The following is a 26,422-nucleotide window of genomic DNA, read 5'->3' as shown; positions in this document are numbered from 1 at the left end:
CCATGAAGTGGTTGAGAAAACAAAGGCCCGATAGCCTGTTGTTAGGGGAACTTAAACATGCATCACTTCTCTGGATTTCACGGCAGGGAATTATTTGTCTTCTTGGCTATTACTAAGCACTGCGTTTCCAGTACAATTCCTGGGAGGGTGCCTCTCAAGCTGCCATTCGGCATGGTGCAGACAGGAGAGCACCCAACTTTAAACAAGGAGGACAATTGTAAAAATCTGGAGAATATTCAGAGTGGCTTTTGTTATTTTCCTTTTATTAGCTGCTAGAGTTCTCGCAGAAACTTTTTGAAACTCCTTAAAAAACAAGGGTTATAATTTGCCAGATTTAGCATAAAAACACCACCACAGTCTTTGCCTCTGCCCCCGAAAGGTTTGCTCTAGGAAGTTATCCTTGTCTGCTGCAGAAAGGATTGCGATTAAATTATCCTTGGCTGCAGCAAGGATTGCAGATTGGCAAACAAGTCTGAGATTAACATCAGCAACACTCGGCTCATCGCCTCCAGTGCCCGCAACCAGTGGCGCTGCGCTGGTGCACAGACAGGGGTTCTGATTGGCAAATGGCACACTGTACATGCAGGAGCTTCCCCACGCCTTTCAATGGCAGGAATGTTCCATGTACGACATTATGTGCACGGGACCCCTCGAATGTGCCAAAACGGGTAAGGTGGTTCTGTAGGTAGTCTGCACGAAAAACAGATCTGCATTGTTAAGTCAGAATTCTGCAACCTGCAGGCAGTATGCAAATCACGACTATTCTGCATTCTGAGATTTCACTGGACATTGGTCAGCTCAAACGATTTCAAGCATATTTATACATCAATGATTTTCTTTTTTAAAGCTCGGGTTCTCAGGAATCTGAATTCTGCAGTGATTACTAATTCTCTGTTTTTTTTCTGTGCAAAATCACAAAATGCACACTTTCCATGGAACTTAGAGACCATTACTCAGCCCTCCAAAGAACGGCCAATTTTTACTCATGCAGCCCCATTTGATCATATAGATTCTGTGCATGCACAGGGTGATTGCACGTCAGCACACGCATACCGCACGACACCTGTGGCATCAGGCACACATCTCACACTGACACACATCACAGTGGCCTGACTCCTTTGCCTAGTTTCTTGCTTTGCAAGAACATCTTCATATGTTGCTTGTTCTTGTGCTGTTTTTGAGACCTGGCACTTTTAATACAGCCGATTCCTGGCCCCCGGCCCCATCCCTCCGTAAATTGCCACTTGGTGGCTTCCTTCGCAGCTTAAATTCCTGAGGCAAACGTGGACAGACTTTGCCCTGGCCTTTGTCTCTTACATCTTTAGGGAGGCTAATCTGAAAAGGCTGAGCCAGTTTTATTCGCACACACCAGCAATAATGATATATTGAAGCGCAATAAAAAGGTGGTTACTGCTGGGAGGGCTAGATGACAGCTCCCTGTTCACCCTTTGCAAGTACAGTAACTTCTCTTGACCTTGAACTGCCTTGCAAATACATGGTTTTGTATGGTTCCTTCTCATCCCCACCCCGGCATCTCCCCTTTCCTGGGCTTGGTTTCTTCTTCTTCTTTTTTTCAGTTTCTGTCTCGGCACCATGTTACAAAAGATATGTAAACTGTGCTGTGCTAAATTTCCATTCCCTCCAGGCTAACTGGACTAAGCGGGACCTTTTCGAGGCAGGGGCTTTCTTACACAGCAAGGGGAGAACAACTCAGCACAGCCTCACTCTCCAAGTCGCTTTTGCTCATGCCTTCTCCCTGTGTCTTTTCTTTTTAGATTGCGGGTCAGTTTGTGGCCGGGGACTGTTTTAGTAGAGCTTTTGCGGCGGAATCCGCTTTGAGAACTGTTCTCGTTGAAAAGCGGTATATAAATATTTTTAATAATAATTTAACCATGACGACGGCCACTTCCTAATCAGCAAATTGTGAATTTTCAAGTGCAGGGACCTGACCCACGAAGCACTGCTCTTTCTCCCAGACCCCTTCAATTCAATTAGATTTTGAACTGATTTTGATCCATATAATCATGGATTATCCTTGCCATTAAACAAATCTGTGCACACACACGCATTCATTCTTTTCCTCACACATCTACACACTCTGCAACCACCATGCTTAATCTATATTAGCCAGGTATATTCAGAAAACGGTTTCATCAGATCTGGTTTTCCTGTTTTGTTGATGTTGGTCTTTGAAGCAACAAATTAAATATTTTCTCTCTACTCAATAAGTGTACATTGCTCTCTTACTGGTAAGAGGTGATATAAATTAGAAAGAAAAGGAAGTGTCCTTGGAGATCCCTGTCGGAGGGCCCTGCCCTGGAACTGCAGTTTCTGCAGCTCTCAGCAGCTGATGGGTGAGCCAATGGCCGCCATTTTGCCTCCAAGTGGTTTCTGTCTCCCCCCTCGTGTAAAGAGGTCTCTCAGTCAGTCCCACTCAAAGTCCTGCCCTGTCATCTGGTAAAACTTCATGTTGAAGGGTCTATAGAACTCCTGCAGGCGCTGGATAACCTGTGGGTCAATTTTGGGGTGCGGCCGTCCTTTGGACTTCCCCAAGCAACGCGGCCTGCTGCTCCCTTCGGGCTTCTTCAGGCACGGGAACCCCTTGGTTTCGTTGAAGTAGAAGTGCTTGTCAGTCACCACTCGCTTAAGCCCAAGGAAGTCCTGGACGCGGCCCATCTCCCCAGCCGGGTCGCTCACGAGCCTCTCCCCGCTGACGAAGAGGAACTTGGAGAGGGGGAAATACCGCAGCCAGTTGTCCAGGTGCTTGGCGTAGATGCCAATCCTGACCGCACTCCAGCTGGTGTCGATGAGGCCCGTGCTCAGGTTCTTGAAGGCCAGGGCCTCGAAGCTGGGGAGGGTGGGGTTCTTGGACAGGGTCTGCGTGTAGTCGGAAATGGCCCGCGTGACCGGGTTGCGCACCACCACGATCAGCTTGGTGTCCCTGGACATGTTGTAGATGCGCCGTGGGGCTTCTTTTGTCACAAAATAGCTGGGCGTCTTCTCCATGGTGATTTGCCCCTCTAAGGTCCTGGGCATCAGGTTTCTGTGAAAAGGAAGGACACAGGTGAGATGCACTGCTTGGCCTCTTTTGCTGCTGCTCCTCCCATTGTGGAGTAACCTACTGATTCAGGATGCTGAGTCCAGGAGTGGCTTGTCCTAACAAGTTGGGTGTGTGGGGGGGGGGGCGCAAGAGGGGTGACCGGCCTTCTCTATTAACCTTCTTTAAAATTAACTGCAAGGGGGCCCCACACTGGCTGATTGGCCCCAAACCCTGCCCCCTGCCACGGCTCTCTAAGGACAGTCCTTGTCCCGCCCCACCCCACCCTGGCATTAATGAGAGCCATGCTGCCTGCAAGCTGGCCATTCATCAGGTAGAGCTGCCCATGCAGCTCTACCTGACAAACAGCCAGCCTGCAGGCAGCATGGCTCTCATTAATGTCGGGGTGAGGCAGGATGGGAGAGAGAGGAGCAAACGGAGCTCCAAGAAAGACAGGCAGCTGTGCCTCCATTGGCAACCCTACTGGCTCATTAGGAGAAGCCACTCCTGGTTGAATCTAGGTGTGGGCAGACAGGCAACTGGCAAAGTTCCACTCCCTAACGGGGCACAAGACAGCAAAAAGAGTACAGGAAAGAAACTTGTGGGAATTGCTCTACGTGGAAGAAACTCCTGCTCATGCAGTTCAATCCGGAAACCCTTGGATGGAAGTGCAAAAAAGCGCTTTGTCTGAAAGGGCTCAAGATCAGTATTTTTTAAAAGCTAGAACTTTAGACATCATTAGGACTGAATCGAGGCAACGAGGTTTTCCGTTTCCCGAAACCCGAAACCCACATTCATCTCTGAAGAGCAAAATACCCTGCTCATGTTCTTGATAAATCTGACAACAAGCTCTCTGGATCTCCGCCACGTCCTCGAAGATAATACATCCTCAGGGGAGCTACAAAGATAACATTTCATACAGAGAGAAGATTCACAAGGCGGACTCACAGTCGGGCACCATTTGAAGTGCAGAAGCGAAGATTAGATCATGCCGCGTCCTAATCAAAAGCTTCAGAACGAAACTGCCCTTCTCGCTGGGTGAGGGGCACACACTGGCAGCTGTAATCCTCGCAAGTTATAACAGAAAATCTCCTTTTCAGGCCTTGTATGGTGTCTCCTAACACCAGTTTGTTCTGTTCTGTGTCACTTCATGACAGGAGCAGCTCCGCCTTAGAATCTGGAAGTGGGGAGCAAAGGAGGCCCAGCACGGTGACTTGCCTGCCTGGTGCGAAGGTTGCGGACATCACGCAGCATCTAGATCGGGGATTCTCAACGTTGGGTCCCCAGATGTTATTGGACTTCAACTCCCATAATCCCCAGCCAAAGGCCACCGGGGCTGGGGATTATGGGAGTTGAAGTCCAATAACGTCTGGGGACCCAACGTTGAGAATCTCTGGTCAAGATAGACTGTTAGGTAAGGCTGGAGAGGAGACAGCTGTTGTGGTGCATGTTGGCTCCGTGCTACATGCAAGGTCTTTCCCCACAACCATTTCCTCTTTGGCTCATTTATGATTCCCAGTCTCAGGGAATCTGCTCTTCTTCCTGCTCTGCTCTGCTCTTCTTTCCCTCCATTTGCCTCCTCTTCTTCAAGTACTATCTATACCTCTTTCACATCCATGGCCGATCTCCTCTTCAGCCTCTGGACCCTCTTCCCACCCCTCAGGCTCCCTGCCCTTGCCCCTCGGGTCGACAGAGTACAACCCCACCCACTGCAACATCTTATGTTTCTCCCAAACAAAGCTTTTACTGGACACTGACCTATTTGTCAAAATTGAGTGGGCAAGACACTCACTCTGCAGAAAGAGAATGTTCATGAACATTCCATGAAGTCACAGCAGCTCAGCCAATGGAGTGAAGCCTGTTAAACAGGCTACAAGCACAGATGGGACTTAGTCTATTATATTATTTTGTCAAATTATGTGCATTTTCCGGGCAAGCCAAAACCAAGCTCTTCCACTCCCTTGCATCTTTTTCATGTAATACCCATTGATGATTGCATTCTCCATACACATTCAGATACTTTTAGAAACCAAGTCATGCTCCTTTTCTCTTCTCCCCACATCCCACGCCCACGGGTTCCACATGGCCAGCATTAACACGGTGCGTTTCAAATCCGGGCTTTGGTCACAGGGCATTTCTGAGGGAACAGAGATGGCCATGAACTCATTTCAGTCAGCCTTTAGGGATTGGTGCCTTTTATAAAACGTAGACAGCCCAAAGAGCTCTGTGTCAATTATTTTAATGACAATCAGATGTCAGAAATTAGGAATGAGCTGGGGCGGAGGTGAATGAAGAGGCATGTATATGAAACGTTTCAGATGTTCTAAATCCTTGCTTGGATAATTTGTGCCCCTCTGAAATGAATAGATTTGGGGGTGTGATTTTGAACCGGGAAAAGCAACTACAGGGAGACATGACAGAAGTTTGCAAAACTATGCATGGAGCAGAGAGAGTGGACAAAGAGAAATTCCTCCCCCCTCTCACAATACTAGGGCCAGGAGCCATCCCATGAAACTGAAGGCCAGGAAATGTAGGACCAACAAAAGGAAGTACCTTTTCACACAGCGTGTAATTAATCTATGGAATTCTCTGCCATGGGATGTGGTGATGGCCACTAGCTTGGATGGCTTTAAAGGGGGCTTAGATAAATTCATGGGCAGGTCTAGCAATGGCTACTAGACTGATGGCCATAGGCCAGCTCCAGATTCAGAGACAGATTGGACTACTGCAATGAGTTCTATGTGGGGCTGTCCTTGAAGACTGTTTGGAAGCTTCAGCTGATCCAGAACGATTCTGCAAGGATGCCATGACTTTTGCTTGGAGATTATGAGAGTTGTAGTCAACAACATCTGGAAATCCCTGTTAGAGGGAACATTGGCTGAGTCATGCTTGCTACTACAAGACCAGCTCTCTCCCTGAGACTACTATCTTGCTGGACTACAACTCCCATAAACCATTGTGGCTGGGGATGATGAGAGTTGTAGTCCCACAGCATTTGGGGCCCAGGCTTGGGAACGTCAGCCATAGGGAAGAATGGCTGCTTCTCTTTCTGGGGCCGAGTCCAGGTGAAAGTTCAGCCGTGCTCCAATCTCCCTTTCGCATCCACTTGTGGCCCCTTGAAGGTCTGGATCGCATCAGAGAAGAAAGCCTCTCCAATCACTGCCGGATTGTTACGCCAATAAACATTTACTGAAGGCTCAATGGCCTTTGCTTCTTCATTTAGCAAGATGCAAGTTGTGCCTGTTGAAGGTTTTCTCCAGCCAGGCATTTTCACGAGGAGGGCAGCCGTCTTAATGATGGATGGACAAATCACTCTGTGTTAACTGCTTAATCAATGTCTGGCTGTCAAAGAGGCCGGCAAGGGCTTGTCTTGGTGCTGCCAGGACTCAGCGGGTACGCCGAAGAGCAGAATGCAAGCAAAGGGAAGTGCAAATCCGGAATCTTCCTTTATTCATTCCCCGGATAAAGGGAATGGGGGACCAAGGGAGGCATAGCGGCATCTCCTTCCCAGAGCTCCATCTGCACCTCTTTGCTTGATTCTGCCCCCACCCAGCCTTAATAAGAGCCATGCTGCCTGTAGGCTGGCCATGCATCATGTAGAGTGGCACAGCTCTTCCTGACACATGGCCAGCTTGCAAGCACTGCAGGGCGGGAAAGAGAGGAGCAAGCCGAGTTACGGATATGATGGATATTCGCAAAAGTTACCCAAGCGGTTTACAGATAAACAAACAAATAAAATTGGCTCTCGGTCCCCAAAGGGCGCACAATCTAAAAAAAGAAAAGAGGACACCAGCAACAGACACCAGAGGGATGCTGTGCTGTGGGGTGGAATGGGCAAGAGTTCCAGGAAGGAGAGGCAACTGTGCCTCCTTTGGTGACCCCCACCCCACCCCACCCTGCCGGCTTATTTGGACAAGCCGCTTCTATAAATCACTCTTTTTCTACAAAGACTGGATTTGTTTCTAGAATGAGTTCTTCTTATGGTCCCCGTTCAGTCCCTGGCAGCATCTCATAGGGACAACGGAAGCTGCCATATACTGAGACCGTTGGTCTATCTAGCTCAGTATTGTCTTCACAGACTGGCAGCAGCGCCTCCAAAGTAGCAGGCAGGAATCTCTCTCAGCCCGATCTTGGAGATGCTGCCAGGGAGGGAACTTGGAACCTCAGATGCTCTTTCCACAGCTTCTCCATCCCCTAAGGGGAATATCTTACAGCGCTCACACATCTCCAGGGACTTTTAGGCACAGCAGGTTGTACTGCAAGTTTACGGGGAGGCTTTACTGCAAACTCAAAGTTGTCCCCCCAAACCCGCCGCAAATAGTGGATTCTTTTACCCTGGATATAAATCAGGCTACTCTTAATATGCAGTGAAAAACCCGAATTGTGCGTGAACTGCTCCCTGATAACTCGCATGGACTTTGGGGTAAAGCTAGCCAGTATGAGGCCGTACTCCCTCCATTCTGAAGGAGATGCGAATTAAAGGGCTTCAAAAGCCCTGTGTGAAAAGCTTCCAGGTATGGCTGAGAAAGAACATTCTGTGTCTGAAATCATGGAGATCTGCTGCCAATCCGAAAAGACAGCATTGAGCTGGCTAGACTAACTCACAATAAGGCAGCTTCCTATGTTCCTCCAGAGTTACATTATGATCCATACCAGAGGATGATGATTCTTTCCTTTCCTTTCCTTTCACTCTGTTTTGGCACACAAGTCTATTTCCTAGCTATTTCTGTTTGTGTTCTGTTTTGGTCAATGTAATAGTAACTAAAATAGTAACAAGAGGTTTGAAAGACTTTAAACAGAGTTGTGGCAACTGAACAACCTGCGGGATTTTGCAAGAGTTATCAGACCTCTGCTGGTTGCCTTTGAACGGTTCACCCACACAAGAATGTCCAAATTGCTCTCATATAATTTTCTGGCAAATCCAGTCTAAACATTTTCTTATCCCTTCCTGGCACTGGCCTTTTGATAAACCTTGTTCTTCTCCCAACTTAGCTGCAGCTCAGAACTGAACACAAGACTGCCAAGGGAGGAGAGCTGGTCTTGTGGCAGCAAGCACAAATGGTCCCTCTTGCTAAGCAGGCTCCACCCTGGTTTGCATTTCAATGGGAGAGTATTGTGCATGAGCACTGTAAGATATTCCCCTTAGGGGATGGAGCCACTCTGGGAAGAGCAGAAGGTTCCAAGTTCCCTCCCTGGCAGCATCTCCAAGATAGGGCTGGGAGAGATTCCTGCCTGCAAGCTTGGAAAAGCTGCTGCCAGTCTGTGTAGACAATACTGGGCTAGATGGACCAATGGTCTGACTCAGTATATGGCAGCTTCCTATGTTCCTAAGGAGGTTGGCTGGATGTGTTTGTTGTCATGCTGAATATGTCCCTCTCTTCTGCCCAGTTGCTCAGGGCAACATACACAAGCCTCCCTTCTTCAGTTGTATCTTCATAACAACCCTGTGAGGTAGGGTCAGCTGAGAGATGATGCCTGACCCAAGGTCAACCAGCAGGGCCAAGCCAGATGGGATGTACCCATTTTATACTGCTCTATTTTACAGTGGTGTTTTTAACCTTTTTTTTTTTTTAAAATGTGGTTCATTATTTTTTTCTGGCCACACCAAGCAGTATTACACGGGAGGAACGGGCCATAAATATCTTACATATATTTTGAAGAGTTTGCTTGTGGATTGGTTTGTGCAAAATAAAGTCAGACTTGCTGATGACTTAAAGATACTAAATTTTGCAGACACAACCCTGCCGCTGAAATTAGCTGAATGCACTACTTTTTACACCAGAATATGCTGGGGGAAAGGTTCACAAGGGTTTTTATTGGTATTTTTTTTAGCAGAATTCTGAATATAAAAAATCACATTTTATCTGTGATGGTTCTCAGCCGATTGTTAACACTCAATAATCAGATCAGGAATTCCAAAATGCCATCATGCCCAAGAGAAGCAGAAGATCTTTCTCAGATACAAATTTATTATGATTCAAATTTACTACGCCTGGTAATCATTCCAGAAAATAAATAACGTTTGAACTTGAAACTCTGCACATTTAAAGGGGTTCTTTTACTTCCCCTTTGCAACCGCATTAATAAAATTCAATGACATATATTTACTTCCTTGAATGTCCCTGAAAGTGCCATATACACAAAATGACTTTGCCTGGTCATCTGTGGGCCTCACCTCCTAGTGTTAAATAAACAAATACAAACAGGTGGAGATTTGAACTCAGCTCTCCTTGCTGGTCCCAGCTCATCACTCCTGTAATCACACCATTGCCTAAAGCGAAGCCTTCTGCCCTCCCCTCACCTTAGAAGTGATCTTAAGACCCTCTTGGGGGCCAACCCGCCCTCCGCCCCCCCGATCCTTTCAGGAGAGCCGTCATCTTATTGGCTCAAAGCCAGGAAGGGGAAACCGAGCTAAGCAGCGGCCCTGGCGGGGTTTCTGCCAGCAGCTACCGTTTTCGGAGGGGCAATATTGGGTAATCAAGATGCCATGTAAAAAGGCAGCAGTCTGGTCTGGACCCAAGCTGTCTCACTATGTCGCTCCGCACAATGCACAGCCCTCTTTGATGGCCGACGCACAGGAGGAGGCGCACAGTAAATCCCGAGGAGACGGCAACATTGCGGTGCCGTCTGGCCAAGCGGCAGTGCCCTTTTGCAGCCCCTGCTCTGGGAACTTGGCCTTCGCAAAGGCTTCAGAGTTTGCCCATGTGCATACGGAGCTGCCAACGGTGGTGCTACGTTCACCTGGGCCAGCCGTCAGTGGGCAAGAATTGCCCGCCAGACATTTCTGGAATGCTCACACAGGCAGGGCAGGGCAATGACCCTGTTATTCCTAGCTGTAGGCATTCGTGGTATACTGCTCCTCTACCTGGAGGTTCCATTATGTCATCGTGGACCCTTCCTTCATGACCAGGAGGCACAGATCCTTCATGACCAGAAGGCACAGACCAGGAGGCAGAGATGCTTCTCCTTCCTGGCCGCTCCGTTTGTTCCATCCTGCCTCGCCGGGGTCGCCCCAGCATTAATGAGAGCCCTGCTGCCTGCAGGCTGGCCATTCATCAGGTAGAGCTGCGTGGTCAGACCAGGGTATTGTGGCTCTTGGGGTGAGGAGGTGTCACGTGCTGCCTTGCCCTACGGCAAGAGGAACCTGCCAATGGAGGTGATTGCCTAACCTGGCCTAGCCTGGCCTCAGGACTGCCCTGTCCCCATATCTCGAAAAGCAGCAGAAGGGGTGGAGATCTGGATCGGGGCCACAGTGTGGGGGAAGGGGGAGCCAGATCCTTTGCCTGCATGCCGTGGCCCCAATCCAAATGGTGCTGCAGAGGGGGAACCTATGGGGGGTCAAGGCACAACAAAGGCATGAATCAATCAGTACTTTGCTTCGGTCTTTGACCAGTTGAACACACAAAACAATACACACAACTCAACAGTAGAAGATTGGGGAGGGGAGCTGGACTTGTGGTAGCGAGCACGAATGGTCCCCTTTGCTAAGCAGGGTCTGTCCTGGCTTGCATTTGAATGGGAGACTGATGTGTGAGCACTGTAAGATATTCCCCTTAAGGGATGGGGCTGCTTTGGGAAGAGTACCGGCCTGCTTGCATGCAGAGGGTTCCAAGCTCCCTCCCTGGCAGCATCCCCAAGATAGGGCTGAGAGAGACTCCTGCTCCTGCCTGCAACCTTGGAGAAGCCGCTGCCAGTCTGTGAAGACAATGCCGAGCTAGATAGACCAATGGTCTGACTCAGTAGAAGGCAGCTTCCTATGTTCCCGACTGTGTTTCTCCACAGCTAATAGCAGAGTTTGGGTGTGTGTGAAGATTTAAGTCAAGGAATCAACAGAGGGGAAAAGGTTAGCCCCACCCTCCATGGCCCTGATCCAGATCAGCCCCCCCCCCATCCCCAGTGGCTTTTTGAGACAGAAAAACCAAAGGGAATTCTAATCGCGGATCTCACAGGTCTTGCCTAACTTGTCCCTTGCTAGATGGCGGTGTGAATTCCAGAGGACAAATACATGTTGTGTGAAGAAAGACCTGCTTTGTCTGAATCCCAGCCTGCCTCATAGGGCTAAGCAGAAGATAACATGGGATAACCTCACGCATAGACACCACCCTGAGCTCCTCCTCCCAGGAAGGGTGGGAGGCAAGCTCCATTTGGAAATGCTTTAGGATTCCTGCGCTCTGTCTGCACTGATGGCAGGAACTGCATTAGTCAAGAAAGCAGGGAGAGAAAGTCCAGACTGGAAGAGGCAGCGTGGGCAGAGGAGCAGACAGAAACACACCACAATCAGGAGACCAGTGTGAGCCTGGATGGAACAGTTTCGCTTCTCGGCCCCTTTGATCTCGCCTCTTGCCCACACGGACAACAGCCGGCCCCAGATGACTGCACCAGGTGCAGCCAAGATCTGTTTGGGATTGATGCCTCCCCTTCCTTGGCACAGGGTTGCTGCTAGCTCTTATGCTCTTGTTCCAGAAGGCCGGGCAGGATCTGGACCGAGACATATCAGCTGTTTAGAGGGTGGCTGAATGGGGTGAGGATGGAGGTGGGCGTTAGGCAGAAGGACAGGTAACTGATAGAAGAGGTGGCGGAATGGGAGGGGGAAAGGTGCCCGCAGAAGAAGCTGGCTCTTAATGGGCAAGGCCAGAAAATACGAAGGAAAACCAAGACAACAAAAAGGGAAAGAGAAGAAGATATTGTTGAAGGCTGGTGGCCAATGACAAATGTGGCTGAAATCACTCACAGGAACCCTTGCAACCGAGATGGGTGCCAACAGAGGAACTAGCAGGCTGATAAGCAAAGAGACATCATAGAACAAGACTGAGAAGTCTCACAAGCAAAGCCAGAGCCTGCTGGTTGCCCAGCCAAGGAGCCAGAAGCATTCACCACTAGGCCAGGTCAGGGAGAGCCAGAGGATGACTTGATCTAGAAGGGATCTTGGGAAGACCATACGGACCCCAGTTTCGACGGCAGCCCTGAGCAGCTCACCCTGAGGGCCTGTAGATAGACGGACCGGAAAGCTCTAGGCCTCTTGTCTGGCACCCAACAGCTGCTAAGCCATCAAGCCAGACCGTGGGTCCTTCCAGAGGGCAAAAAATGGGACGACTTGAACAGCTTGTACATAAGTCGGAAGAGAGAGCTTATTCACCCCACACACACATTCCCAAAGGCTTGCATCACACACACACACACACACACACACACACACACACACACACACACACACCGCAAGTTCTCATGGGGTGGTCAGATGGCTAGCAGGCACCTTACACAATGTCCCAAGTGCCATCTGCTGGCCCGCTCCTGCGTTCTGTGAATAACCCACTCATTTTCCTTAGCACTTTTCTGGAGAATGGGGAAAAGGGTGAGGTGCGGCCAGCAGGTGGTGCTGCAGATGTCACGCAAGGTCCCCGCTGGCCTGGGGGATCCCACTGGGAAAGAAGATGAAAGAAGGACCCGATAAGAAAGCAAGTGACAGAAATGGACCTGCGCAACTGTCCTCAGTGATCCAGCAACCACCAAGCTGGGAGTGGACCTCAACTGAAGCAGCCCATCTCTGCCTCCAAGAGCAACCAAGCACAGCTTCGTTCCACACAGCCAACCTAGTGGAGGCAACACAACTCATCAGCTAGCCTTTTAGGCATTATATTAAACAGAGCTACTGTGTGCAGACTTGTTGACGAATTTACGTCCTTCCTAAATGCTTTCCTGGGTTTCTCAATTTAAAAAAGAAAAAAGAAAAAGAAAATGATTTTTTCCATGTGTTCCTGCCCAACTTAAAATATAGCACTCAGCAAACACAAGCTTAGGGACTAGATCAATCATTCTGCTTAACGTGCAATAAAATGTTCATTATCAAGGGGAAAAAAGAGAAACCTGGGCCGTGATGTCATTTGAGATACTCGAAAGCACTGCATTAAACTAGACTGCTAAATCCTTCCAGCCGATCTCTATACACACGACGGCATTCATTCGACTCCAAAGGGTAGGAACGTAAAATCCGGCCTGTTTCCCTCCCCCAATAATAAAACCTGCCACTTCAGATTTATGTTATATGCCATAACTTTTCTTGCTTCAAATAAACTCAGGAGGAAAACTCAGACGCTTTGGTAACAAGTGGAGGCATCGGTCGGGGAATCCTGTTTGCGTATGGAATTCCTTCTTCTGTCAACGTAGCTGTGGACACGCACCCTTTCCTCCGCTTTGGTCAATGTAGGCCCAGAAGCAGTCTGATTTTATGAATTGCCTGTGCCAGGCTGCTTGGCCAAGAGAGCTGTGGATATTTGAAACCACTGGAAACCGAGCCTGGGAATCTCTTAAGCTGGGTGTGCAAAGCAAAGCTTTGGTTGCTGTGACTGATTTGTGGGTTGTATTTTTATTATTGTGCACTGCTCAGAGCCGTTTGGATCGGACGGTATAGAAATGTAATAAACAAACAAACAAACACACACATTCCTGCCCACGTTGGCACTGCTCACTCCACACTTCACTTGACCCAACTCAAAATCATTCTGTCATAACTGTCAAAATCATAACTGTCCCACTGCAGTTATGAAGGAGGAGGAGACAAAAGCCACAAAGACCATCCACTGATTACCCCAAAGGGGACAGGAAGCACACAAAAGTGGACAGGAAGTACTTGGAGAAAGCTTGGGCTATAAAGGTTGAATGGGAGCTGTTCTGTTTTATCGTCATTGTGATTCCCTATGATTTATTGTTGTGGGCTCCTTGTTTAAGATAGATAGATAGATAGATAAGATAGATTATATACATCCTCCCCATCTCTGGCAATTTTTAAAAAACATCTGAAACCCCATCTTTTTAACCAAGCTTTCTCAGCCTTTTAAAATCTGTTGGTTTTAATTTTGTGATTGATTTTAAATTGTTGAATTGTTTTAACTTTTTATATGTGTTTTAATTGCTTTATGTTAACCTCCCAGAGATGAAAGTTTGGGCAGTATATAAATGTGATAGATAAATAAATAAATAAATCACTTTTAACAATTCTATCAGCCTCTGTGTTGTTTAAAGGTAAAGTGTGCTGTCGAGTTGATTTTGACTCCTGGCGACCACAGAGCCTTGTGGTTTTCTATGGTAGAATACAAGAGGGGTTAACCATTGCCTCCTCCCGCGCAGTATAAGATGATGCCTTTCAGCATCTTCCTATGTTGCTGCTGCCCGATATAGTACCAGCGGGGATTTGAAACGGCAACCTTCTGCTTGTTAGTCAAGCATTTATCCGCTGCACCATTAGGTGGCTCTGTGATGTTTACTGAATGAAAATAATAATAGTAATAGTAATAAATAAACTTGATTTGTTAGCTGCCCCATAACAAGTTGTTCTCACAACACAACATTAAGACATCCAGGAGAAACACATAAAACACATCAGATCACAACACCCACCCCGCAAAGAATACAAAATGCAAAATAATTTAAAAACTTGTTTTTTTAAAGTCAGTTTTAAAAATCAAATTTAAAAGGCCTGAGTGAATAGAAGGGTCTTTACCTGGCATCCAAAAGAACAAAATGATGGCACCAGGTGAACCTCATTGGGGAGGCTGTTCTAGAAACATGGTGCCACCACTGAAAAGGCCCTCTCCATGGTAGCCACCTCCCTCACTTTGTTTCGCAGGGGAACCCGGAGGAGGCCTGCGAAGACCTTAAGGTCCGAATCGGGACATATGAGGCAAGGCGCTCTCTCAAGTAACCCAGTCCCAAGCCATTTAGGGCTTTAAAGGTTAAAAACCAGCACTTTGAATAAATATACAAACAAATTCATTCAAGGTTTTAAATTGTTTTTCAGTATTTCAGTTGATTTTGAATGATTTTTAAATTGTTTTGTATCGTTTTAAGCCGTGTGTTTTAAATGGTGTTTGTTTTTAATGTCTTTTTAAATGTCTTGTACACTGCCCAGAGCCTTTGGATGGGGCAGTTTATAAATGTAATAAACAAACAAACAAATAATAAAATTCAGAGGTGGAGAAATACCCATTCAGCGATTCACCATTTGCCTCTTTAAGGAAGTCTATATCGATGACAAGTTTGGAAATTGTACCGGAGAATTAAGGTCTTCCATGAGAAGGGTGGTGATGGATGGTATTTGGAGTCCCCCATGGGAACCTTTCAGCCAGGCTTGAGCCTCCACAAGGCCTAGGATTCCTTCCTACGGAGCTTCCAAGCGCCAAGGACAGCCTCCTCCTCACCACCTGCCCAGCGACACGATCCTCTCTCTGCAAGGCCTGCAACTCTGCTCTGCTCCATTTCCCCGTCTCAGAGACTAGCAAGATAACATCATTTCTCCCACATTTTCATTAACTCTCTAATTCTTTGTCTGAAATTACCTCTGTTAATTATTGATAATCCCCTTCTAGCTTGAGTTGGGGGTTGAGGGGAGAAGGCCAGATACCCATTATACACCACTTTAAGCCAAGGCAATGAGAGCTTTAATTAAATTTATCGTTAATTTGTATTGACCTTAAGAAAATGTCTTTGGAATGCTAAGCATCGCCTGCAGGTAGAAGACAGAGCAATTGCAAAGAAGGAATGAAGTTAGATTTCACGACACGGGAGGTGGGGAGGGAAGGAGGAGGATATGATGGTATCAGTGGAGGCCACGGATGTGGACATCTGCTACAGCTTGACATTTGGTGGACAGCAGCAGAAATGGCTTTTCATCTGAGCTGAAATCAAGGCACAGATAGGGGTGTCTAGATCCAGAGTCCAGCATGCTTTCTGATGAGTGTTCAGAGTACTTCTGCGCATGGGTCTCCACATCCATTCCAGTGGACCAAGCCAGCCCTCGCCCACAAAGTGGTGGGTGTGCACACTGGCTTCCTCCATTGAATTCAATGGTGCAGCCCTTGTTGGGTGAAGTAGCTCAAATGTTGCAGTGAGCACCAATGGTATCTTCTTGCAATGTGGATATTGAATATTTCCTGTTGCCAAGAGCGGCTCATCAGCAGGAGCTGGGGTGTGTGGGGGGGGGACAGGTGCCAAAAGATGCACAGCTGACCCCGGAGCTCCGTTGGCTCCTCTCTCTTCTGCTTCCCATGCTACCTGCAGGCTGACCATTCATCAGGTAGAGCTGCACGGTTAACCTGACAAAAGGCCAGCCTGCAGGCCGTGAGGCCCTAGGCGGGGTCGGATGGGAGGAGTCAGCAAAACCTGACTTGGTATAAGGCAGTTTGCTAAGTTCCTAGGCTTTTAACTGGAGTTCTGCCAGGAGTGGACTCTGTAACCCTCTATGTTCAAAGCAAGTGCTCTATTCCAAAAGGTTCAGAGTTTCCGGATCTCAGTGGAAGTCATCATCAAGTGCTTGCAAGAACTGTCCCCTTTGCTAAGCAGACGACATGTGTGAGCAATGGAAGAGATTCCCCTGAGGGGATGGAGCTGCTCTGGGAAGAGCATCTAGGCTCCAAGTTCCCTCCCTGGCAGCATCTCCAAGATAGGGCTGAGAGAGACTCCTGCCTGCAACCTTGGAGAAGCCGCTGCCAGTCTGTGTGGACAATACTGAGCTCGATGGACCAAGGGCCTGACTCAGTATATGGCAGCTTCCTATGACTATTAAGAGACATGGGAAGAATTGTGGTTCTTTAAAAGAACACCAGCAAGGAACACACAACCCAAACTCTGCTGAACTGGATAAAAGTAGCACCCTTCTTATGCATCACTCCTGAAAGCTTGGGTAAGTTTGGGGAACAAAAAAAAAAAAAAAAAAAGACAGAAAGAAAAGAAAGGAAAGGAAAGGAAAGAAACCCACAGCAAGGGAAACACAGATTAACTTCTGTCTCTGCTCCAGCCTTCCTGCCCCCCCTCCCCATAATTCACACGGTTGGCTCTCACAGAGGCAAGGGTTACCCTCTGAATGAAGTCCGGACACAGCTTCCTTTTCAAAAGGGAGTGTGACAGCCTACCCCACCGGAACGCAGATTAAAGGGGACAGAACCTTTTTTGTACGAAAATGTAAAACAGGCTGGAACTATGAAGAAAATGATGCAGGGGAGAAGGGGTGGGCGGGCGGGGTGGTGATCGGCTAGTGGGATGCATGTAGATTGATCCCCTCACCCTGGAAATCCAGACCCTCCCAGATTTGCATATCAATTGCAATATCCAGACCAATGGGCCGGTTTTAAAACCGGGGGGGGGGGGGGAGGAACAAGGCTGCCTTTGTAGAAGGGGGAAGGAAGCTCTCCAAAGTGGCTCAACTGTAGCTCAAAAGGCCTTTCCCAGAAGGCAGTTCCCTTGCGCTAAGATTGTAGGGCTGCTGGGGGGGGGGGCTTGCAGACCCCGCCCACTGCTGGGGTGTCCCTGGCCAGGGAAAACGTAGCCCACCCAACCCTGTCTCATGGAAGCTTCTGCATGCAAGCATGCAGATGTTCTACCACTGAGCATCCCCACATCCACCGTGGAAGAACGCTCAAGAAGAAGAGAGCTGGTCTTGTCGCAGCGAGCATGAATGGTCTCCTTTGCTGAGCAGGGTCTGCCTTGGTTTGCCTTTGGATGGGAGACTACATGTTGGGCACCGTAAGGGATTCCCCTTAGGGGATGGGGCCATCATGCAGTGGTAGAGAATCTGCCTGCTTGCTTGCTGAAGGCTCCAGTTCGCCATGTTGAAAAGGTGCCTCTTTGCCCAGTTAGCAGGGGTCTTGGGACCCGGTTTGAGAACCCCTACATGAGAGCAACATGTTCCAAACTGTCTCCAAGGGCAGCCCCACATGCAGTGGATTGCAGTGGTCCATTCTTATGCACCCCAGCTGTCCAAAGACAGAGCAGCCCCCAAGGATACAGAGTTTCCAGGTGCGTGGCCGTCCAAGGGCACAGGGAAGCGAGCTGCTTTCTCCAACAGGTAAGATGAAAGCAACAGGCAAGGCGGATGGGAATATGACCGAGTCTTGTGTGTGTCTTTGGCAATGGCCTGCAGGCCGCTCACTCGCCCAGTAGTGACTTGTTCTAAGGAGATCGGGGTGGTGGTGGTGCCAAAGGTGGCTCCTCTCTCCCCTTGAATGCGGGCTAGCCATTCATCAGGTAGAGCTGTGCAGGCTGAGTCTGGGTTGCTCTTCTCTCTCCCACATGGCCCGGGAACTGTGCTGCCCACAGGCTGGCCATGATCTGCATCAGGTAGAGCTGTGCACAGCTCTACCTGATGTATGGCCAGCCTGCAGGCAGTGCCACTCTTAGGTCAAGCAGGAGGTGCAACCTTTGGCTCCTTTGGACAGAGCCGCTACTGCCTTCAGCTATGTGCCAGATTTCGACAGAAGATGGGCCCCTGGGCATCTCTCTCGGCCGGGAGTCCTCCTGCAGTTATTTGGTTATTCTTATTCAAACGTGCAAATTAGGCAGCGGGCTTCCAACCCAGCTTGGCCCTGGCCAGCTAATTAGCCTTAAGAGGCTGGACCCGTAGATGCTAATGAGGACAAAATTAGGATATGATCCCCTCCCCCGCTCCTCTTGGCTCAACCATCTCCTGATTTTGAGACAGGTCAATTAACAAGGGGGGGATCACTCATTAAGGCCCCTTTCCCTCCCCTCTGCCAGCCCAGCCTTCTGCCCTTTCCACCTAATTAGAGCTTGATCCAAGATGAAGAACACCCCAGAGGGGCAAGCGGAAGGCTCCATCCTGCCTGGTCCTCTGCTTCCAACCTCAGCCTCCCTTCCAAAGGCTCTGCCTCCAGGTTTGGATGAATGGGAGCGGATGGGCCGAGAAGAGTGCTTCTGAGCATGTGCAGAGAGTCCTTCCTTCACCAGTTTTCCCAATCAGGTTGGTGAGTGGTGGCTTGATGAAGTGGGTTCATTCATCTTATATACAGGCAGGCATTTATTCAAGCTGGACAGGATGAGGAGAGTTGGGTCAGGAGGCAAGTGTTACAGCCCTCCTTTTGCAATGGCCCTGACCTCAATCACAACCCTTGTTGCTGCTTTTTGGAGTTCCAACCATGGAAATGTGATTCCCTGCTCACCCCCCAACAACTCCAGCTTTCATGGCATTAACCCTCCGCTGCTTGAGCCCCAGGAAACAGAAGGCTTTGTCTCACCGTCGTTTCTACCTGTGGCGGTAACTAGCTGGGTTACCAAATCTGAGTCCCCAATGTTGTTGGACTACTAGGGGTGTGCACGGAAACGGGAAACCTGGTTCGAATCGAACCGGACTCGAACCGAACTGGGACTGGCTCGGTTCTGTGCACATCGAGATGGGCCCCAGTTCGGCTCGAGGCAGAACTGGTTCAGTCCTGGTTTGAAGTGGGGTGGGGGACACTATTATTATTATTCTTTTAGAAAACTTACTGTTGGGTCTGGCGGCCTCCCGGGAGGGTGCTGTCATGGCCAAGGGGGTGGTGGTGTCTCCATGGTTCCCGCTCCCCCACCCGCCTCCCCCGGTCTTTTCCGGCTCTCTTCCTGCTCATGGCAGCCATTTTGAAGGCCAACACACATGCACTCTGGCCATTTGCGTTCCCGGGTCATGACCCCTGGAGGCCACTGGACCAGGTGGTAAGTTTTCTTTAAATAAATAAATAAATAAATAAATAAATAAATAAATAAATAAATAATGCATGTAAATATGTGTGTGTGTGTGTGAGAGAGAGAGAGTGTGTGTGAGTGAATGAAGTTTTAGAACCCCATATGTAGTTTTAGAACCCCCACCCCACCCCCGAGCCGGCTTGAGGTCGAGTCAAGCTGAACCGAACTGGGCCTAGTTTGGTTTGAGGGTAAGCCATTGAACAGGCCCGGTTCAATGGCGAACTGGCTTGACTTCAAGCCAGTTCGCACATCCCTATGGACTACAGCCCCCATCCTCTCCACCCACAATGGCCGAAGGCCCTTGGGAGTTGTAGTCCAACGTCATCTGGGTACTCAAAGCAGGGTATCCTGTTCTAGGCAACTTGGCCGCCCCATTACTATCCACACAAGTATTGGCGTAGATCAGAAGAACGTCTTCACCTGCAATGGTCCTCCCTTCACTACCCTGACAGTGAGCACAACTGGACTTATAAAGCTGCCATATCCTGAGTTGGATCCTTGCTGTATCTTATCTAGTATGGTCTACACTGACTGGCAGCAGGTCTGGAAGGTTTGAGGCAGGGGTCTTTCCAAGCCCTGTGGGGCAATATCATGGATTGAATCTAGGACCTTTTGCAGTCCAAACATCTCCTCCGGCACTGAGCTATAACCCCTCCTCTCTGAGTGGTTTACTGTGGGGGAGTTGATAATTAATAATCAGTCGTTATTAACCAGCATTAAAGCAGGGTTCTCAGCCTTGGGTTCCCAGAGGTGGTTGGACTACAACTCCCAACATCCCCAGCCAAGGCTGAGAACTCCTGCCTTAAAGGACCATCAACTTGGGCTCCAGAAGTTGGCTGACGCAATGCATCCTTTTGACTCCACAATTCCTTGGCCAAATCTGGACATAAGAAAGCAAAACTTGGCAAAATCCAAGACTCAGCCCCTCTTAGCAGCTTTGTGGGACACCAGAGACCAAGATCCAAACAGTAGAGAGACTTACTTTATTTCTCAAATTTACGATCAGGACTAGGCGATACTTATCATCTGGGATGGCTCTGGAAACGTCTTACTATCTGGTTAGATCTGATTTTAATTAAATAACGTAACAGCAAAGCTACTTGGTAATGTCAAGTGAGCAGATAACCATCCTGAGACTTTTGTTTTGCTAATAGCCAATGATTATGCTTTAATGGGCACGGACCGTGAGAAAAGGCTTGCTTAAATGAACATTGATGGCTAGTGGCGACTAGCTGCAGGAATCTGTTCATAGGCTGTGGGGCTAGAAAGGAACTTTTTGGCAGCTGGAATACAGCCAGCAAAGGAGACTGAAGCTTGAGCCTGGTGTTTCCTGTTCCCACATGCTCAACTTATGTTTGTAAACAAACATATTATCCACTCCAAACCCCCCCACACACAACCCCCCCCCCCTCCAATAATCCATGAGAGCCACCATGGCATGGTAGAGTGTTGGACAAGGACTGGGGGAAACCCAGGTCCAAATTCAGTTCGGCCATGAAACTCACTGGGTGACTCTGGGCCAGTCCCTTCTCTCTCAGCCTAACCGACCTCACAGGGTTGTTGTGAGGATAAACATAATTTGTACACCACTCTGGGCTCCTTGGAGGAAGCGTGGGATAGAAATATAATATACAGATATATACAAATATAAGGATTCTGTTTAACTTAAGGTTTTGCCCCTGTGGAAAGGGTGCCATAGAAACTACTCCTCATGTTATTTTATATTGTAATTTTTATAGTGATGCTCATTCAAAATTAATTTCCCTTCTTTTGGGGAAGTTTCTGGGACATTCTGATGAATTTTATTTGGAGTTTTTGTTATCTAACATTTGTAAAGAGATCACTTTCAATGTGGCTAGGTTTTGCTACATTGTTTGTATTACATGTTTGAGTCTTATATAACGTTTTTGCTGTATTGTCTGGTCTATGATCATAATAAAGTTTATGCTATTCTATTCTACAAATACAGAGGCGTATCTAGGGAAAATAGCACCTAGGGCAAGCACTGAAATTGCGCCCCCTGTCCAAACATCTGACACCCATCTTTCAGTTAACTTTACCATAATATCAGCTGAAAAATACAAGTCAAGCTCGTTAATCTTTTAATGTTTCAAAAAATATTTAGCAGTGGACGTAGCTAGACCAAAAAATGCTGGAAAACTACAAATTTCAGTATGCTGGGGCTCATGAAATACCCAAATACTTTGTGGAGGTGTACTCGGAAAACTAAACAGAAGTGCCTGTCTAATTCTCTACTATGCCTTGTACAACATAAGTTTTAAAAATCAATGGAGAATTTGACTTTTCCCAGATACTCTGAAAATAATTAAAGGATATGCAGAGTAAACTGTGTCACTGCTTGGAATATATTCTAGTATTTCAGAAAGACAGTTAAAACGAGAGAAAGAGAGCAAGAAACTCCCAGTGGGCCTTAATACTAAGAATTTCACACTTATTCAAAGACAAACTCACCATTAATAGCCATATTACTAAGACATCACATTTAACTCACTTATCACAAGAAGCAAAGTAAGAGCAAATGAATACAATCCTATCTCATAAGCTTCAGCTCAGTATTCACAAGCCCTGATTCTCTGTACATAGTGCCAAACGAAATATGTGTACAGTGACTTATATTCTATTTTTTAAAAAATTACCTGTAGCCCCTTTGAGGGGCTTCCTAAGGGCTGTGGGGGGTGGTCTGAAAAGGTTCCCCCTCCCCCCGCTGGCCTCTAAGGCCTCACAGAGACCATTTGAGCATGTGTGGTGGCCATGCCACCACGCATGCTCAAATGGCCTTTGTGAGGCCTGGCCTTGGGCCTCACAGAGGCTATCTGAGCATGCACAGTGGCCATTTTGTTTTCGGCAGCCATTTTTATTTATTTATTTTATTTTTTAAAATGGCGCCCCCCTTCAAGTGGCGCCCGGGGCACGTGCCCTGCCTGCCCTACACTAGATACGCCCCTGTACAAATATAAGGATTATACAGATACAAAGGAGAGCTGGTCTTGTGGTAGCAAGCATGAAAGGTCCCATTTGTTAAGCAGGGCCCACCCTGGTTTGCCTTTGAATGGGAGACTACATGTGTGAGCACTGTAAGCTATTCCCCTTAGGGGATGGTGCCACTCTGGGAAGAGCACCTGCTTGCATGCAGAAGGTTCCCAGTTCCCTTCCTGGCAGCATCTCCAGATAGGGCTGAGAGAGACTCCTGCCTGCAGCCTTGGAGAAGCCGCTGCCAGTCTGGGTGGACAAGACTGAACTAAGTGGATCAAGGGTCTGACTCGGTAGAAGGCAGCTTCCTATGTTTCTATGAATATAAGTAAATTCCTTCCAATAAAACGAATCCTGTAAACAGCTGTTGCTTGAACAGCCTTCCATGTTGGAAATCATGGTGTTGTTTTGCCCACCCTACACCTTTTGGATAGGCAACTGCATGTTTTGTGCCTAGTTGCATGTTTTTTTTTTTTTAAAAAACTGACCTGGTAAGGAAAATGAATTGCTCTGTATGTGGACCACAGTCCAGCCACTTCATGTCTTCCGATCTGAAAGGCATTGCTGAAATCTCCGCAAAAGGCTGTCTTCAAATTTGTGCCCAACATTTAAAAATAAATGGACTTCGTTCTTTCCACACTTTGCAATTTGGGATGCGCTTTACTCCTCCACCCAAGATGACAAGCTCCGTTTCAATGCCAGTCCTAAGAAACGTAAAGCAGATCCTATTTTCAGAAGCAAGGTTTCAGAAAGCCATACACCAAACATCAGAGAGAGAGAGAGAGAGAAATCTAGATGCAGAAACCACGTTGATTGAAAGAGGAAGGATTTCAGTCCTCCGTTTGGGAAGCTTTGGACTGAAACCATGAGGGACATTTTCGAATGGCATCCTTCCTGATCCTGGCTTCTCAAGCCCTCTCAGTGCCCCACCAGACAAGCCGGACTGTCTGCGTCTTCTGCACGCAGCTCCCAAGGCGCAGATTTCAGCCAATTTGTTCCCTCTTCAGCGCTAATGAAAGCGAATGAAGTTAAAACAATCTGAACTCCAGAGTACACAAGTTGACGTTTGCCGGCAAGGTCACAACCTGGAAGTCGCTAATCACAATGGTGGCTTCTTGGGAGGCTGAAGGCCGGAACGTGGGGGGATTTCTCTTCCCCGTCCCGTCTATTTACTTTACAGATCTGGAGGGATTTGGCAGGACAGAACTCGCAGAGTCCTGACGTGGAGGCCAACATTATTTCCAGCTGGAGTTGCTTCCAAATCAAATAGCTGTATTTGACAACCTGGTGATTAACTTCAGAGGAGAACAGGGTCAAGCTGTCGAAAGCGGAGTAGCAAAAGAGCAACACGTGGGTCGAAAAAGTTAATTGGTGTCACTAAACTCCAGTGCCAGCTTAGAGCGATTAGCCCTACAGAGGACTCTAAGATTATAGGAGGTGATGAATCAACGGCGACATGTTTAGGTACAATCTCCAGGCACCACTCCACACCTCAATGACCATGCATAACAGCACAGCATGGGCCTGCCCCACATCTGCTGCTGGTTTCTATGATTTCCTAGGGCAGAGAGGACCCCAACTTTGGGGCCCCAGAAGGTGCTGGACTACAACTTCAATTGCCCCTTGCCACAAAGTTTTTTTTTTTGTTTTTTTAAAGCTGAGACTCTCAAGAAGGTGAATTTTCCTGCCAGCACCACATTCTGCGGTTTTCAGTTCTGCTTTATTTTGTTTCAGTTCTGCTTTTCTTGCAGAACTGAAACAAACACGGAACCTTGGTAATACTTCCGTGTCAGTTTTGCAGCAGAACTGCTTCCTCCGAATGTGTGTGCAGGGGTGCACCCCCACATGCACACACAGAGGCATTCAAAATGCGGGATTTCGGGGGGGGGCACATTTTAAAATCCTGCAAAAGAGGCACTACTCCAGAATTTCAGATTTGATCCAGTCCGTCCAGAAACGTCGGTGCGCTGAGCTGTAGAGCTGCCGGGCAAAACCCCTCCATAATCGACCAGCTCACAGTTTCCCTCATTGAACCAAAGGCCTTGAAAGGAAGCGAAAAGACATTAAAATATCCAGTCGAAGATATGGATTTCCTTTGGCTCTGCCAGTAGCTCTGGGCACTGGAGTCCCCATGCACTTTCTTTTCTTCTCCATCCCTGCAAACAAGAAAAGCACAGCCCAAGGCTGGCGTGCAGCTTGCTGGCGGCCCCCGGAGAAACCACTGCACAGCTGATCGCAGGAACGTGTGCTCCTGCGGGAGGAATTAGAATGTTTTTCCTCCGAGGTCCCCAAATGCAGACTGAGGTCATCACAGGCAGAGGGCGTTCTGGCAAAAATGTGCAGAGGAAGTCAGCTATTGGGAGCCTGAGAGACAAAAGAAGGTGCAAGGCCCTCCCGTACGGGACTCCACGTGTGATCTGGGCTGGAACCCAGTGAGGGTAGAAGAAGGAGAGAGAGGTGGCGTGGTTAGAGTGCTGGACGAGGACCAAGGAGACCCGAGTTCAAATCCCCATTCAGCCATGATACCTACTGGGTGACTCTGGGCCAGTCACTTCTCTCTCAGCCACAGGGTTGTTGTCAGAAGAAACCTAACTATGTACACCGCTCTGGGCTTCTTGGAAGAAGAGTGGAATATAAATGTGTGTGTGTGTGTGTGGGGAGAATAAATGAATAAATGAATAAATAATAAATAATAATAAATCCAAAAGTGCAGCCACTCTCCACAGCCATGCCCACCCTGACAGCCACACCCCATGGCCACACCCACTTGAATGGCCACACCCCCTTACCGGGGTGAAGAAATGTTGGCTCAGTTTATCAGCCAGACAAAATATCTCACTTGTCAGATGGTTCCTCAAGCTATGCTGGTACATTACTCATCATTACGTTTTTTTCACTCGTTGGGCATCACTTTTCACTCGTCACAGACGAGTAGACTAGAGCAGGGGTTCTCAATGTGTGGGTCCCCAGATGTCATTGGACTTCAACTCCCATAATCCCCAGCCCCAGTGGCCTTTGGTTGGGAATTATGGGAACTGAAGTCCAATTACATCTGGGGACCCACACGTTGAGAATCCCTGGACTAGAGGACTTCCTCTGCTCTGCCCCCTTAGATAGATGCAATAATTTATAATTTGATTATGCAATAATAATAATGTCTAAGCGGGAAAGAACAAGATGCTCTCCTTGACTGCCAAAACTGGGCTATCAAGCAGTTGCCTGCTGGTGGGAAAGACATTTTAGGGTCAATAATACCGTTTTTAACCTGTTAAAAAACTGGGGCAAGTGAAGGAAATTGCTACAGGGGTCCCGGGAGGCTGCAGGGACCCCATTAGTGGAAACGGTGAAAAAGCTGGCGAGGCAGCTGTCCGGAGACTCTTTGGGGGCGATTGTCCCTGATGAAGAGCAGGCTCCTGGATATCCCAGCACTAATGAAAGCTTAGCAACAGGAGGCACTGGAATTAACCCTTTGTCAGCGGGGGGTGGGGGTGGGTGGGGAGAGGAGGCATCAGCTGCTTGCAAACGGATGATTAAAGAACAGTTTTCCATATCTGTAAGCTGTGCCCTTTTAGCGGACAGAAATGGTCACCCTGAGAAATGCTACCCGGTCCCTGAATAAGTCAGTAAATGGTTTTGTGTGGCACCTGTGACCTGCCGCTGTTTCCAGCCTTCAGGAAGGGACACAAGGACCTCATGCAGGTAAGAGAGCCCAGCTCTGTCCAAAGCCAACATTAAAAGCTTCAAAAACAACAAGGAATCGTCAGATGTGACCGTGAACGCCCAGAATAAAAATCTTCCGGGAAGTCTGCACTACAAACAGGTCATTTAGAATGGAGGCGAGAGGTCTCGAACAGAGATTTGGGACCATCGGAAGAAGAAGGTCCGGCT

At 48.1% G+C, this 26,422-nt stretch overlaps 2 protein-coding genes across 2 annotated transcripts in view; both read right to left on the bottom strand.

Moving 5' to 3' along the window:
- Window positions 1-242: 242 nt before the first annotated feature.
- Window positions 243-26,422, bottom strand: part of HS3ST6 (heparan sulfate-glucosamine 3-sulfotransferase 6) — a 70,113-nt gene continuing 43,933 nt past the window's right edge. Inside the window, exon 2 of the mRNA XM_053276490.1 lies at window positions 243-3,043. Coding sequence (XP_053132465.1) covers window positions 2,425-3,043 — 619 coding nt within the window. The 3' untranslated portion in view covers window positions 243-2,424. The remainder of the gene's footprint in view (window positions 3,044-26,422) is intronic.
- LMF1 (lipase maturation factor 1) overlaps window positions 3,027-26,422 on the bottom strand; it is a 317,423-nt gene continuing 294,027 nt past the window's right edge. Inside the window, exon 15 of the transcript XR_008311949.1 lies at window positions 3,027-3,043. The gene's annotated coding sequence lies outside the window, so the exon portion shown is untranslated. The remainder of the gene's footprint in view (window positions 3,044-26,422) is intronic.

Source organism: Hemicordylus capensis, chromosome 13, assembly GCF_027244095.1.
Source record: "Hemicordylus capensis ecotype Gifberg chromosome 13, rHemCap1.1.pri, whole genome shotgun sequence".
NCBI classification, from domain to species: Eukaryota; Metazoa; Chordata; class Lepidosauria; order Squamata; family Cordylidae; genus Hemicordylus; species Hemicordylus capensis.
Note: the sequence above shows the minus strand (reverse complement) of the source record. Positions and strands in the feature narration are given on the sequence as shown.